Here is a 15000-nt window from a genome sequence, read left to right as displayed (position 1 = left end):
GCGACGGTCTGGGGAGGCGTTTCTTCGGAGGGCAGCGCAGCCCTCCGTGTGCTAGCCAGAGGTACCCTGACTGCCATTAGGTCCCGGGATGAGATCCTCAGACCCGTTGAAGACCATCTGCTGGTGCAGCGGGTCCTGGGTTCTTCTGATGCAGGACAATGCTCGGCCTCATGTGGCTGGAGTGTGTCAGCAGTTCCTGCACGATGAAGGCATCGATGCTCCGGACCGGCCCGCCCGTCCCCCAGACCCGAATCCAATCCGGCACATCCGGGACATCGCGTCTCGTTCCGTCCGCCGACGCCACGTCCACCGCAGACTGTCCGGGAGTGGACCGATGCTTTGATCCGGGTCTGGGAGGAGATCCCTCAGGAGAACATCCGTGGTCTCATCAGGAGCATGCCCAGGCGTTGTAGGGAGTGATACAGGCACGTGGAGGACACACACCACTGAGACTCATTTGGACTTGTCTTCAGGAATCTCCACAGAAGTTGGATCAGCCTGTGATCTGATTTGTCCACTTTTATTTGGAGTATGATTCTGAATCCAGACCTCCATGGATAATGATTCTGATTTCCATTGATCATTCTGATGTTATTTTGTTCTCAACACATTCCACTATGTGATGAATCAAGATTTGAACTGGAAGATTTCATTCATTGAGATCTAGGATGTGTTGTTTAAGTGTTCCCTTTATTTTTTGGAGCAGTGTAGATATCTATATATATATATAAATATATCTCAGATAGATAGATATCTATATCTATATATAGATAGATATCTCTCTCTATATATATATATATATAAAGATAAATAGATATAGATTCACCTGTCAATACTTTATCTTTCTCAGTTTTAATAACTCACCACTGAAGGATGAGTTCCTCTAACAGTTTGGTTCTGCTTCTGGTTGACCTTCTGTCTATTAACCAGTTAGCGAGCCCGACATATGTTTGACATTTGTCAGGAGGGCAGGGGAGGTGGGGGTCCACCAACTGCAGCCCCCTCCCCCCCCCCCCCCCGGCGCCCTGCAGCTTTATAAAGCCCTCTCTCTGCTGCCGGACCGACTCTTCCTCAGTCAGCTCTTCGGTTCCAGACGGAACAGAGCTGCAGTCCTGCGACAGACCCGGTTCGTCATTAAAACGTTATCTCGGCGGGAAGAATGAGTTCCGCGTGCGTGGTCCTCCAGCAGCCGTCCCTCGGTGCAGCTCGGTGGAGCAGCAGGTCGGACAGTACCAGCAGGTCGGACAGTACCAGCAGGTAGGCACCGCTCTGATGGTGGATCGATGTCTTCATCTCTGCAGATCCATTCCCACCTTCTCGGTACCGGCTCGGTTTCATCTCATCACCCGACACTTTGTAACGGAAAATACAGATTTTAGTCACTTTGATGTCAGAAAATGTTTCATTTGATCAAAGAAATGGAAACATTTTCACTTGCTGGTGGTCAAAGATTTGAAACAAGAAGGTGATGAAGAAGATGATGATAATGAAGAGGAGGTGTTTTAACTAACATGTCTGACTTCAGCCTCCTTCACACTGAAACACGCTGCGTGTAGTCCATCAGTGTGTTCATACACAACATCCTGTAGAAGAGGACTTAAAGTCCGGATGGTTGCTAGGCGACGGCTACAGCTGTGAAGTGTGTTCTCAACCCAAACTGTTTCACCTGGAGGAGACGCACCGGGGTGACGTCATCACTAACCAGACTTCATGGTACGAACCTCCTCAGTAACTGGAAGGACTGAAACTGTGCAGAGCTTCCAGATACTAAACCCTCCTCAGGTGTCCTCAGGTGTGTGTTCATGTGTATCTGCAGGTAGAACAGGAAGCAGGAAGTCCTCAGTGACTCAGAGAGGCTCTGATGGATCTGAGTGGAGTTTATGTTTAATGAGCTGCACATGAATCAGAGTCCGTCCATCTTCTATTTCTGAGTTTGAATAGTGTGAAATGAGCTGAGAGGAAACCTGAGACGTCTGAAGAAATGAATATTACCGAGTGTGTTTTGGATCATATGTAATGAACCAGATGTGTTTTGTTCTGATGTATATTTCATGTGTCCCCGTCCAGCAGCCAGACGTCCCTGTGGAGACCGTGGTTGTCCAGCAGAGGAGGACATGAGGGATGTCCACACGCACTGTCCTGTGTAAGTCCACACACACACACACACACACGCGCGCACGCACACACACACACACACACACACTGTCCTGTGGACTTTCCATCTCTCTAGAAGAGTATTATTGGTGCAGCAGGTGAAGCAGGCTGTTCTCCTACTGAAACATGTTCTGAGGGGGGGGGGGGGGCAGATGATGCAACACTTTCAACATCAGCTGACCAGAAGTTCTTCTCTCTGACATCTGGCAGGTAAAACAGAGTCTGGTATAAACCAGCTTTTATTTTATCAGTCACACCACAATTTAATGAAACTAAAACTTCATCGTCCCCAGAAACTGCAGCACTTTGAAAAGATGTCCAAACACAGGGAGGAGGGGGGACAGAAGAGGGAGGAGGTGGTCAGAGGGAGCCGACCGACTCCTGGACTGGAAATATAAATAGAAAGACTTGGTGAACACATGATGTTTTAGTTTCAGTCCACCGGATCATCAGAACTCCAACAGCTCTCTGATGCTTCTCTTCCTCCTCTCCTACTCTCCTCTTCTCCTCCTCTCCTCTTCTCCTGTCCTCTTGTCCCCCTATCCTCCTGTCCTACCCTCCTCTCTTCTCGTCCTCCTCTCCTCCTGTCCTCTTGTCCTACTCTCCTCTTGTCCTACTCTCCTCCTCTTCTCCTTTCCTCTTGTCCTCCTGTCCTCTGAGCCTGGATGTGCTCAGAGACAACATGGACTGACCCTGGCTGTGTCTCCTCCCTCAGCCCGACTCCAGACCGTCCGTCCCCGGCTCCTTGTCCTCGGATGGGAAAGCTGAGGTCTTCCAGCACCCTGTGAGGTCAGTGTGAGCATTAGACCGGTCTGATGAGTCATCATGATCACCTGACTGATAACAGTCTGACGAGTCATCATGGTCACCTGACTGATAACAGTCTGATGAGTCATCATGATCACCTGACTGATGAGTCATCATGATCACCTGACTGATAACAGTCTGATGAGTCATCATGATCACCTGACTGATGAGTCATCATGGTCACCTGACTGATAACAGTCTGATGAGTCATCATGGTCACCTGACTGATAACAGTCTGATGAGTCATCATGATCACCTGACTGATGAGTCATCATGATCACCTGACTGATAACAGTCTGATGAGTCATCATGGTCACCTGACTGATGAGTCATCATGGTCACCTGACTGATAACAGTCTGATGAGTCATCATGGTCACCTGACTGATGAGTCATCATGGTCACCTGACTGATAACAGTCTGATGAGTCATCATGGTCACCTGACTGATAACAGTCTGATGAGTCATCATGGTCACCTGACTGATAACAGTCTGATGAGTCATCATGATCACCTGACTGATAACAGTCTGATGAGTCATCATGGTCACCTGACTGATAACAGTCTGATGAGTCATCATGGTCACCTGACTGATGAGTCATCATGGTCACCTGACTGATGAGTCATCATGGTCACCTGACTGATGAGTCATCATGGTCACCTGACTGATAACAGTCTGATGAGTCATCATGATCACCTGACTGATAACAGTCTGATGAGTCATCATGATCACCTGACTGATGAGTCATCATGGTCACCTGACTGATGAGTCATCATGGTCACCTGACTGATAACAGTCATCATGGATCACCTGACTGATGAGTCATCATGATCACCTGACTGATGAGTCATCATGGTCACCTGACTGATAACAGTCTGATGAGTCATCATGGTCACCTGACTGATAACAGTCTGATGAGTCATCATGGTCACCTGACTGATGAGTCATCATGGTCACCTGACTGATGAGTCATCATGGTCACCTGACTGATAACAGTCTGATGAGTCATCATGGTCACCTGACTGATAACAGTCTGATGAGTCATCATGATCACCTGACTGATAACAGTCTGATGAGTCATCATGATCACCTGACTGATAACAGTCTGATGAGTCATCATGGTCACTTGACTGATAACAGTCTGATGAGTCATCATGATCACCTGACTGATGAGTCATCATGATCACCTGACTGATGAGTCATCATGGTCACCTGACTGATGAGTCATCATGGTCACCTGACTGATGAGTCATCATGGTCACCTGACTGATAACAGTCTGATGAGTCATCATGGTCACTTGACTGATAACAGTCTGATGAGTCATCATGATCACCTGACTGATGAGTCATCATGATCACCTGACTGATAACAGTCTGATGAGTCATCATGATCACCTGACTGATAACAGTCTGATGAGTCATCATGGTCACCTGACTGATAACAGTCTGATGAGTCATCATGATCACCTGACTGATAACAGTCTGATGAGTCATCATGATCACCTGACTGATAACAGTCTGATGAGTCATCATGATCACCTGACTGATAACAGTCATCATGATCACCTGACTGAGTCATCATGATCACCTGACTGATAACAGTCTGATGAGTCATCATGGTCACCTGACTGATGAGTCATCATGATCACCTGACTGATGAGTCATCATGGTCACCTGACTGACAGTGTCTCCATCAGGCTGTTCTGGCCCAGGTCCAAGTCCTTTGACTACCTGTACAGCGACGGAGACGTCTTACTGAGGAACTTTCCGGTTCAGGCGACCATCAGCTTCTACAGCGAGTCCAACAGTGAAGACGAGGAGGAGGAGGAGGACTGGGAGGAGGACTGGGAGGAAGACGGGGACTCCGAGGAGTGTCTCAAACAGACGGCTTGTTTCACCTCCTACAACTGAGTGCCAGCGAACCTCCTGCTGTGAAACGATGACAGACTGGGGGGGGGGGAGGCGTGCTGCTGTCAGTCATCCCCCTGCAGCAGCTTCCTGACGGACAGCCTGGTTCTGTTCTCCCATGTTGGGTCGGACGCTGTAAATACAATGTAAATGTACAGATACATAATTTATACATATTTATGTTGACTTATCTTTTATACTTTGATGAAACACAACAAGAACTCAGCTTGTATAAACAAATAAAAATAAAGATTTTGTCAAATCCTGTGATCATTGCATTACTTCATTATTTGATATATATATATATATATTTGAAAAGCTGATATGGTGAAGTGTTTATCTGTATTTCATATTTGAACTGAAGCCCTGCCCTGCTCATCGGTCAGCTGTGAACGAGGAGGAGAACACCTGGCCGGTAGAAGAACAACGTCATCACGGACTTATGTTTTGTCACCGGGCACGTGAGCGCGTGCGGGCCGGGGATGCCGGGAAGCTGAGTTTTGGTGCTGAAGGTGTGGCTGTCGGAGGCTGACCGGTACCGGCTGAGTGGACTCCGTCTCCGTCCTCAGACTGACGACCGGAACATCTGAGATCTACCGCCTGACAGTCGCGAGCTAAAAGCCCGACATTGATGAGGAAAGCCTCCAGCCAGGCAGACCTCCGTGTCGTCATCTTCACTTCTCCTTTCTTCTCGCAATACGACAGACCCGCCCCCTTCCCGACGTCACCAAACACACACGCCGGCGCTGTGATTGGCTAGTCCCTGGGAATCCTCCTCTCTCATTGGCTCGCGAAGACGTCAGCCTCCTGGTGACTTCAGTGGCTCGGTGGGAGGTTGGAGGAGTCGGAGATGGACGGGAAAATGCAGTTAAGCAGCGGAGAGAGGGTAAGAAGATTCATCCATCCTTTCTTCTAGCAGGGGCGAGACAACAGCTGATCGGCTACAAGGGCAATTAAGACTTTATGCGGAAGCAGGAGGAGGTTTTTACAATGAGACGTTCAGGTGTCGGCATGTGCCGTGGGATAGAAAATGACTGAAAGTCAACATGAGTCTTGATTATGAATTTTCCAAATGTAGTTATAGAGATGATCGTTGGAGACACAGAGACGCTTCAGTTAGGGTGTTACTACGGTGTGTGTGTGTGTGTGTGTGTGTGTGTGTGTGTGTGTGTGTGTGTGTGTGTGTGTGTGTGTGTGTGTGTGTGTGTGTGTGTGTGTGAGTGTGTGTCTGAGTGTGTGTGTGTGTGTGTGTGTGTGTGTGTGTGTGTGTGTGTGTGTGTGTGTGTGTGTGTGTGTGTGTGTGTGTGTGTGTGTGTGTGTGTGTGTGTGTGTGTGTGTGTGTGTGTGTGTGTGTGTGTGTGTGTGTGTGTGTGTGTGTGTGTGTGTGTGTGTGTGTGTGTGTGTGTGTGTGTGTGTGTGTGTGTGTGTGTGTGTGTGTGTGTGTGTGTGTGTGTGTGTGTGAGTGTGTGTGTGTGTGTGTGTGTGTGTGTGTGTGTGTGTGTGTGTGTGTGTGTGTGTGTGTGTGTGTGTGTGTGTGTGTGTGTGTGTGTGTGTGTGTGTGTGTGTGTGTGTGTGTGTGTGTGTGTGTGTGTGTGTGTGTGTGTGTGTGTGTGTGTGTGTGTGTGTGTGTGTGTGTGTGTGTGTGTGTGTGTGTGAGTGTGTGTGTGTGTGTGTGTGTGTGTGTGTGTGTGTGTGTGTGTGTGTGTGTGTGTGTGTGTGTGTGTGTGTGTGTGTGTGTCTGAGTGTGTGTGTGTGTGTGTGTGTGTGTGTGTGTGTGTGTGTGTGTGTGTGTGTGTGTGTGTGTGTGTGTGTGTGTGTGTGTGTGTGTGTGTGTGTGTGTGTGTGTGTGTGTGTGTGTGTGTGTGTGTGTGTGTGTGTGTGTGTGTGTCTGAGTGTGTGTGTGTGTGTGTGTGTGTGTGTGTGTGTGTGTGTGTGTGTGTGTGTGTGTGTGTGTGTGTGTGTGTGTGTGTGTGTGTGTGTGTGTGTGTGTGTGTGTGTGTGTGTGTGTGTGTGTGTGTGTGTGTGTGTGTGTGTGTGTGTGTGTGTGTGTGTGTGTGTGTGTGTGTGTGTGTGTGTGTGTGTGTGTGTGTGTGTGTGTGTGTGTGTGTGTGTGTGTGTGTGTGTGTGTGTGTGTGTGTGTGTGTGTGTGTGTGTGTGTGTGTGTGTGTGTGTGTGTGTGTGTGTGTGTGTGTGTGTGTGTGTGTGTGTGTGTGTGTGTGTGTGTGTGTGTGTGTGTGTGTGTGTGTGTGTGTGTGTGTGTGTGTGTGTGTGTGTGTGTGTGTGTGTGTGTGTGTGTGTGTGTGTGTGTGTGTGTGTGTGTGTGTGTGTGTGTGTGTGTGTGTGTGTGTGTGTGTGTGTGTGTGTGTGTGTGTGTGTGTGTGTGTGTGTGTGTGTGTGTGTGTGTGTGTGTGTGTGTGTGTGTGTGTGTGTGTGTGTGTGTGTGTGTGTGTGTGTGTGTGTGTGTGTGTGTGTGTGTGTCTGAGTGTGTGTGTGTGTGTGTGTGTGTGTGTGTGTGTGTGTGTGTGTGTGTGTGTGTGTGTGTGTGTGTGTGTGTGTGTGTGTGTGTGTGTGTGTGTGTGTGTGTGTGTGTGTGTGTGTGTGTGTGTGTGTGTGTGTGTGTGTGTGTGTGTGTGTGTGTGTGTGTGTGTGTGTGTGTGTGTGTGTGTGTGTGTGTGTGTGTGTGTGTGTGTGTGTGTGTGTGTGTGTGTGTGTGTGTGTGTGTGTGTGTGTGTGTGTGTGTGTGTGTGTGTGTGTGTGTGTGTGTGTGTGTGTGTGTGTGTGTGTGTGTGTGTGTGTGTGTGTGTGTGTGTGTGTGTGTGTGTGTGTGTGTGTGTGTGTGTGTGTGTGTGTGTGTGTGTGTGTGTGTGTGTGTGTGTGTGTGTGTGTGTGTGTGTGTGTGTGTGTGTGTGTGTGTGTGTGTGTGTGTGTGTGTGTGTGTGTGTGTGTGTGTGTGTGTGTGTGTGTGTGTGTGTGTGTGTGTGTGTGTGTGTGTGTGTGTGTGTGTGTGTGTGTGTGTGTGTGTGTGTGTGTGTGTGTGTGTGTGTGTGTGAGTGTGTGTGTGTGTGTGTGTGTGTGTGTGTGTGTGTGTGTGTGTGTGTGTGTGTGTGTGTGTGTGTGTGTGTGTGTGTGTGTGTGTGTGTGTGTGTGTGTGTGTGTGTGTGTGTGTGTGTCTGTGTGTGTGTGTGTGTGTGTGTGTGTGTCTGAGTGTGTGTGTGTGTGTGTGTGTGTGTGTGTGTGTGTGTGTGTGTGTGTGTGTGTGTGTGTGTGTGTGTGTGTGTGTGTGTGTGTGTGTGTGTGTGTGTGTGTGTGTGTGTGTGTGTGTGTGTGTGTGTGTGTGTGTGTGTGTGTGTGTGTGTGTGTGTGTGTGTGTGTGTGTGTGTGTGTGTGTGTGTGTGTGTGTGTGTGTGTGTGTGTGTGTGTGTGTGTGTGTGTGTGTGTGTGTGTGTGTGTGTGTGTGTGTGTGTGTGTGTGTGTGTGTGTGTGTGTGTGTGTGTGTGTGTGTGTGTGTGTGTGTGTGTGTGTGTGTGTGTGTGTGTGTGTGTGTGTGTGTGTGTGTGTGTGTGTGTGTGTGTGTGTGTGTGTGTGTGTGTGTGTGTGTGTGTGTGTGTGTGTGTGTGTGTGTGTGTGTGTGTGTGTGTGTGTGTGTGTGTGTGTGTGTGTGTGTGTGTGTGTGTGTGTGTGTGTGTGTGTGTGTGTGTGTGTGTGTGTGTGTGTGTGTGTGTGTGTGTGTGTGTGTGTGTCTGAGTGTGTGTGTGTGTGTGTGTGTGTGTGTGTGTGTGTGTGTGTGTGTGTGTGTGTGTGTGTGTGTGTGTGTGTGTGTGTGTGTGTGTGTGTGTGTGTGTGTGTGTGTGTGTGTGTGTGTGTGTGTGTGTGAGTGTGTGTGTGTGTGTGTGTGTGTGTGTGTGTGTGTGTGTGTGTGTGTGTGTGTGTGTGTGTGTGTGTGTGTGTGTGTGTGTGTGTGTGTGTGTGTGTGTGTGTGTGTGTGTGTGTGTGTGTGTGTGTGTGTGTGTGTGTGTGTGTGTGTGTGTGTGTGTGTGTGTGTGTGTGTGTGTGTGAGTGTGTGTGTGAGTGTGTGTGTGAGACAGGACTCAGCAGTCTTTAGTTTCCTTCATATCCTCTACCTCCAACCTAATTATTTCAATATGGTCTAGATTCAGAGCCTCCACTATCTCTTTCTGTGTTGCCATGGAAACCCCCCACCCTCCATCCCTCTCCATCTATATTTATAGTAGCCTATATTTGCTACAGATCCCCTGCACATACAAACTAATATTTTAGAGCAGTGACGTGCACCAACTGAAACTCTGTACTTGCTTTTATAATATAATATAATATATCACATCATATCATATCATATAATATAAGATATCATATAATATAATATGAGATATCATATAATATAAGATATAATATAATATCATATAAGATATCATATCATATAATATGTGTTAAATATGTGATAAATCTTTGCACATAATAATAAGAAGAGGAGAGAGGCAGATGCTTCAGGTGAGGAAGGTCATGGTCAGTTTGGGACCGAGCATGTTCCTTCTGGCTCTCCTCTTCTATTATGGTCTGGATGAACTGTGCTTCAGGAATGATGTCAGAGTTCCTCTTCCTGTCCTCAGAGGAGCCTGATGGCTGCTCATAACGTTCAGTGTGTCCTTTTATCCTTGTTCCTCCTGCAGGTCTGCACTCTGACACCGTGGGAGTAGGTCAGGAGCATGGCTGCAGGTAAACACACATTATTATATTACATTTAGCTGACGCTTTTATCCAAAGTGACTTACAACACACCGATGGTTCACCATCGAGAGCAATTTAGGGTTCAGTGTCTTGCTCAAGGACACTTTGGCATGTGGACAGGAGGAGCTGGGGATTGAACCACCAACCTTCTGATTAATGTGCAACCCACTCTACCAACTGAGCCACACACACACACACACACACACACACACACACACCCCCCCCCCCCCCATAGAGGAAGTGATCAGAAACCCTCAGAGGACCGTTGATAGGATCATGTGATGTTCAGGGTGGGTCGTTCCTCTGGACTCATTACAGCTGGTGGAGGTCTCTACCTTCTCTCTGATTGGATGAAACTGCTGCTCAGGTGCTTCTCCATGAGCGAGTGAAACCCTCCAGCACGTCAAGTTTCTGTTTTCGTGGACAAGTCAGCTTTGAGGATCACAACAATGAGGATGTCTGATGTCTGCCAGGATTTAAGGGGACTGATGCAGCCGCTGCTCCACCTGGTGGCCGATAGATGAATGACCTGTCACAGACGAGAGCCCTTTTACACATGCTGCCAAACATTTTATTATTAATGTAAATGTTCTTTACTGTCTGATTTTGTAGCTCTTTACAAATATGATATTAAGCACCAGAGAAACATACATGCTCCAAATCTGTCTTCCACAAAGACATTGTTGAAGCGTGTAGCAACCAGATTTATTTCCTCTCCTGACAAACCATCGCTTGAAATGTTAAACATCCTGATGGATGGATTGAGGATGTCTGCACTGTGTCGGAGGTAAATGAGCTTCGGACGGTGGAGGACAGTGAAACTGAATCACAGGGGGCGGAGCCTATCGAGCTGACTGTGGTTGAAGGTGGAGTACACCTGGACAGGTCACACAGACACACAACCATTCACACTCAGTCATAAGTTACAATCAGCCATCAACCTGACAGTCACGTCTCTGGATGGTGGAGGGAACCTGGAGAACCCGGAGAACCTGTAAAACCTGGAGAACCCGCAGAACCTGTAAAACCTAGAGAACCCGGAGAACCTGGAGAACTCTGAGAGCCTGGAGAACCCGCAGAGCCCTGAGAACCTGTAAAACCTGGAGAACTCTGAGAACCTGGAGAACCCGCAGAACCCAGAGAACCTGTAAAACCTGGAGAACCTAGAGAACTCGCTGAGAACCTGGAGAACCCAAAGAACCTGGAAAACCTGGAGAGCTCTGAGAACCTGGAGAACCCGGAGAACTCTTGAGAACCCGGAGAACCCACACAACCTGGAGAACCTGTAAAACCTGGAGAACCCAGAGAACTCTGAGAACCCAGAGAACCCGCAGAACCTGGAGAACCTGTGAAACCTGGAGAACTCTGAGAACCCGGAGAACCCGCAGAACCCAGAGAACCTGGAGAACCCACACAAACACAGAACAACCTCCAGGTTAGAACCCACACATGTTGTGGTTGTGACCGTGCTGACGTTGTACCCGTTGGGTTCCTGTGTTGCAGCGTTTCTGGATGGTCGGGATGCTCACTCCGTCCTGAAGCGCTTTCCTCGAGCCAACGGCTTCCTGGAGGAGCTGCGACAGGGAAACATCGAGAGGGAGTGTGGAGAGGAGAGCTGCAGCTTCGAGGAGGCCAACGAGGTGTTCGAGAACAAAGAGAAAACGGTGAGTTCACGATGGTGACATCACAGCCATGACATCACAGCCTACAGATCACCACCTCCTCCATCACCTGCCGGATGTCTGAGCAGCGGCTGATACACACTCTGTATGTAGTAGTACACACTCTCTATGGAGTGCACACACTCTATTTAGTAGTACACAATCAATGTAATAGTACTGCTGGGATATATACCCTCTGTGTAGTAGTACTGATGGGATATATACCCTCTATGTAGTAGTATTGCTGGGATATATACCCTCTGTGTAGTAGTACTGATGGGATATATACCCTCTATGTAGTAGTACTGCTGGGATATATACCCTCTATGTAGTAGTACTGCTGGGATATATACTCTCTGTGTAGTAGTACTGCTGGGATATATACTCTCTATGTAGTAGTAGTAGTAGTAGTAGTATATATTCTATATATACTGTATAATCGTTAAGTGTTGGACCTCCATTAGGATTTAACATGACTGATTCTCTCATGTTTGTTGCGTGTTGGAAATAAGCGTGTTGGACCACATGACTCCAGGACGAGACAACACGGACGTACATGAAGCTCAATGAGAGGCAGTAGAATGAAACCCAGTGAAGGAACCAGAAGAACCATGAGGAGAACCAGCAGAACCACGAGGAGAACCAGCTCGTCCTCTCTGAGCTGCTGATGTTTGAACTGTAAACTATAAAAGAATCGGAGGTTTCCAACAACACGTAAACAGAAGAGTTCTCATGAATCAGCACTTTAGTCCCAAAATACACAGAGAAGGATCAGAGAACCGGAAATAGATTGATTGCAATTTATCGTATTCATAATGTGATTTTATATTTACATGATGTAGCCCACCTTCTCAATTCAGCTCACAGTCCAGGCTCTTCATGCTCTAAACATGGAGGTTCTACGGAACTATGTCCTCCAGGACGCGTTTACAGTCACCCAGTTGGAGTGTAGGACTGTGATTCAGGGACCTGGTCATCTTCAGGTCATCTACAGGTCATCTTCAGGTCATCTTCAGGTCATCTATAGGTCATCTTCAGGTTATCTTCAGGTCATCTTCAGGTCATCTACAGGTCATCTTCAGGTCATCTACAGGTCATCTTCAGGTTATCTTCAGGTCATCTATAGGTCATCTTCAGGTTATCTTCAGGTCATCTTCAGGAAACATGTAAACTAACCAGCACGGTGCTGCAATTAAATTATATGTCTGGATGTCAAACCACACATAATCAGACAGTTCAATTTACCTTATTAAATCTAATTTAAATAACTTTATATCAAAGCAAAGTGTTTGTGTTCATCATCCATAAATAGTTTATGTTGATTTAACATCACCAAAGTAAACAATCAGTGCGTCACTAATATCCACCATCCAACCCAGTAAACCTCACGTCTTCTTCTCTTTTTTTAAATTCAGCACCAAATCACAACAAAGTTTTTTTTCAGGACACTTTACAGTTATATAAAGAGAAACCCAACAGTTCAACGAGTGACAGCTGAGAGGAAAAACTCCCTTTAACAGGACGAACCCTCAGCATCTGCCTCAGCATCGACTTATTATTTATGAATGATGTATTATTTCCATCATTATAGGTATAATGTACTGTACTGGAGTGTCTTTGCTCCTCCTCAACCTGCCTGTCTTCATCTCTGTGAATTGATGCATTAAGTTTGTGTTTCAAAGTCATGAAATAAATGAGAGCGGTTCAGTATGTGGTTAACTTAATACAGGATTTTCAAAATAAGATGTGCTTTTTTGTAGCAGCCCTCAGGTTGGTCAGGAAGTCAGAGAGGTGTCATGAAGGAGTCCCAGAGAGGAGGTTCGTGGTGAGAAAGACAGGAACTGAAGCTGCTGCTGCACTCACTACACCTCCTACATGACTCCATCAATCAAACCTAATCAATTAGTTCAGACTCAGTGATCCTCAGATTACTGGTCAGATCTAAGAGGTAAAATAAGGTTCATGTGGTAAATGTAAAAGCACACAAGAAATGAAAACTGTTGAAAAATAATAATTAAACAAATAAAATGATAACAGTTCTTTGAACATAATAAATAAAACCTGATAAAAGATATTCTGAAGTGACTGTAACTGTCAATTGATTGTAGCATGAAGGAAAACAACTGAAAACAGGCGTTTCCATGGTAACTTAAGTCTGACTTATTGAAACCTCCTTTAGGAAACAGAATCTTCTCAACACAGGTTGGATGTGTGTTTACTGTACAATCAAACCTCTCCTCCTCCTGACTGGAGGTTCTGGTTTCAGTCGGACTCTGAAACACATGAAGAGCCGTGAAGTGAAGCTGGTTTCTAAACATGTTAAACGCCCTCTTCTTCCTGTCCAGATGGAGTTCTGGAAGACCCGCAGTATCTACACAGTGAGCAGCAACGGCGAGGGGCGGGCCGAGCGGGCCGACACCGTCTACATGGTGGTCCCTCTGCTGGGCGTGGCCCTGCTCGTCATCATCGGCCTCTTCCTCCTCTGGAGGTGCCAGCTTCAGAAGGCCACCCGCCGGCGGCCCGCCTATACCCAGAACCGCTACCTGGCCAACAACCGCAGCACCCGCAGCCTGCCGCGCATTCTGGTGCACCGGGAGACCGGCGGGCCCTCGGAGAGCGCGCACCAGGAGTCCAGCTCTCATCCCGCCGTGGTGGTGAACGGCGCCGAGAGGGGCGGAGCTCAGTCGGACTCCCACGGCCTCCACCAGCAGAACACTCGGGCTCTCTATGTCCAGGACTCCTCTCTGTCGGTGGCCTCCCGGCTGTCCGGCGCCACGCCGCCTCCGTCCTACGAAGAGGTGACGGGTCACCTGGAGAGCAGCGGTGATGAAACATGCGCTCCGTCCTACAGCGACCCTCCGCCCAAATATGAGGAGATCATCAAGGAGAAGTGAGACGGAGCTGCTGCTGCTGGAGGATTACAGCCTGATTCTAATTCACATTTCTGAACCTTTGTTTCAGTCCTGAAATGAACCTGCAGCCTGCAGCCGGTCACCATCATGAGTCCGAGCACCACCCGGATCATTGTGAACATCACGTACTTTTTTTCTTCTGTTTTCATTTTACTGGGAATCAGTGACTTCATCACTGCTGCAGCTGTGACCGGACCAAACGTATCACCATGTGTAGAGAAGGCCTAACCTGTGGGAGGGGCCTGTTTCACATGTAGGAGGGGCCTGTCTCCCTTGTGAGAGGTGCTTGTATCTGACAGGTGTTCATGCACAGCACAGAGACATTAACGGTCCACCCAGCAGCTGTGACTGGACGGTTCCCGCCAACAGTCTGCTGTTTCCTGACTATGTAAACTGTACATACAGCTGTTAGTGCAGGTTGCTGTTTAGATGGTTGTTCTCCTGCTTCCTTGTTGCTTTAGATCACCTGAAAGTTGGGTGTTCACAGGTAGAATGAAAAGTGAAGCACACTTGTCAGACAAGGAAGAGATCAACAGATTCATGATGCTGAATCTGTGTTTATAATTAAATCATTCCACTTTTTACCTGAATGTGTCAGGCCACGCCCACACACCTGCTGCACTCTTTACATGTTAACCATTTAGTGCTGACCTACCTTCCTACCCAGAGAGCCCTACCGTGTCTCCTGGGACGGTTCTTCAGTTCTCCTGGACCTCAGACTTCATTTAATATCTGCCTCAGGAAGACAAACACAGAGGTCACCGAGTTCTTAGTACTAAACCCTCACACACAGTGGATGTGTTGCCAAATGTCC

The 15000-nt window shown here is 47.7% G+C and overlaps 2 protein-coding genes across 3 annotated transcripts in view; both read left to right on the top strand.

Moving 5' to 3' along the window:
- The first annotated feature begins 1058 nt into the window (after positions 1-1058).
- On the top strand, positions 1059-5137 carry LOC138614835 (protein ripply1-like). 2 transcript variants are annotated; one of them, XM_069688422.1, is made up of 4 exons: positions 1059-1257; positions 2068-2143; positions 2870-2943; positions 4657-5137. In XM_069688422.1, exons 1-4 carry the CDS (start codon positions 1160-1162, stop codon positions 4868-4870), a joined length of 462 nt encoding a protein of 153 aa, XP_069544523.1. In that variant the 5' UTR covers positions 1059-1159; the 3' UTR covers positions 4871-5137. The 2 variants fall into 2 exon arrangements, with proteins under 2 accessions (XP_069544523.1, XP_069544522.1); XM_069688421.1 differs by having other exon boundaries at positions 4645-5137.
- A 214-nt stretch (positions 5138-5351) lies between these two features.
- The window catches only part of LOC138614834 (transmembrane gamma-carboxyglutamic acid protein 3-like), a 10048-nt gene continuing 399 nt past the window's right edge, over positions 5352-15000 (top strand). The window contains exons 1-4 of the mRNA XM_069688420.1: positions 5352-5753; positions 9556-9601; positions 11117-11277; positions 13620-15000. The exon at positions 13620-15000 is cut by the window's right edge and continues 399 nt beyond it. Of these exons, the coding sequence (XP_069544521.1) occupies positions 9592-9601; positions 11117-11277; positions 13620-14168 (720 nt within the window). The 5' untranslated portion in view covers positions 5352-5753; positions 9556-9591 and the 3' untranslated portion in view covers positions 14169-15000. The remainder of the gene's footprint in view (positions 5754-9555; positions 9602-11116; positions 11278-13619) is intronic.

The sequence above is a fragment of the Brachyistius frenatus genome, unplaced genomic scaffold (assembly GCF_029030835.1).
Source record: "Brachyistius frenatus isolate BFR_SWC_R1_liver_20210118 unplaced genomic scaffold, ASM2903083v1 Contig_588, whole genome shotgun sequence".
Taxonomy (NCBI): Eukaryota; Metazoa; Chordata; class Actinopteri; family Embiotocidae; genus Brachyistius; species Brachyistius frenatus.
This window is presented reverse-complemented; position numbering and strand designations above follow the sequence as displayed.

Coding starts and splice junctions, on each gene's coding strand:
- LOC138614835 (XM_069688421.1), top strand. CDS start 1,160: ATGAGTTCCGCGTGCGTGGTCCTCCAGCAGCCGTCCCTCGGTGCAGCT. Junction 1,258..2,067: donor AGGTCGGACAGTACCAGCAG/GTAGGCACCGCT, acceptor GTCCCCGTCCAG/CAGCCAGACGTCCCTGTGGA. Junction 2,144..2,869: donor GTCCACACGCACTGTCCTGT/GTAAGTCCACAC, acceptor CTCCTCCCTCAG/CCCGACTCCAGACCGTCCGT.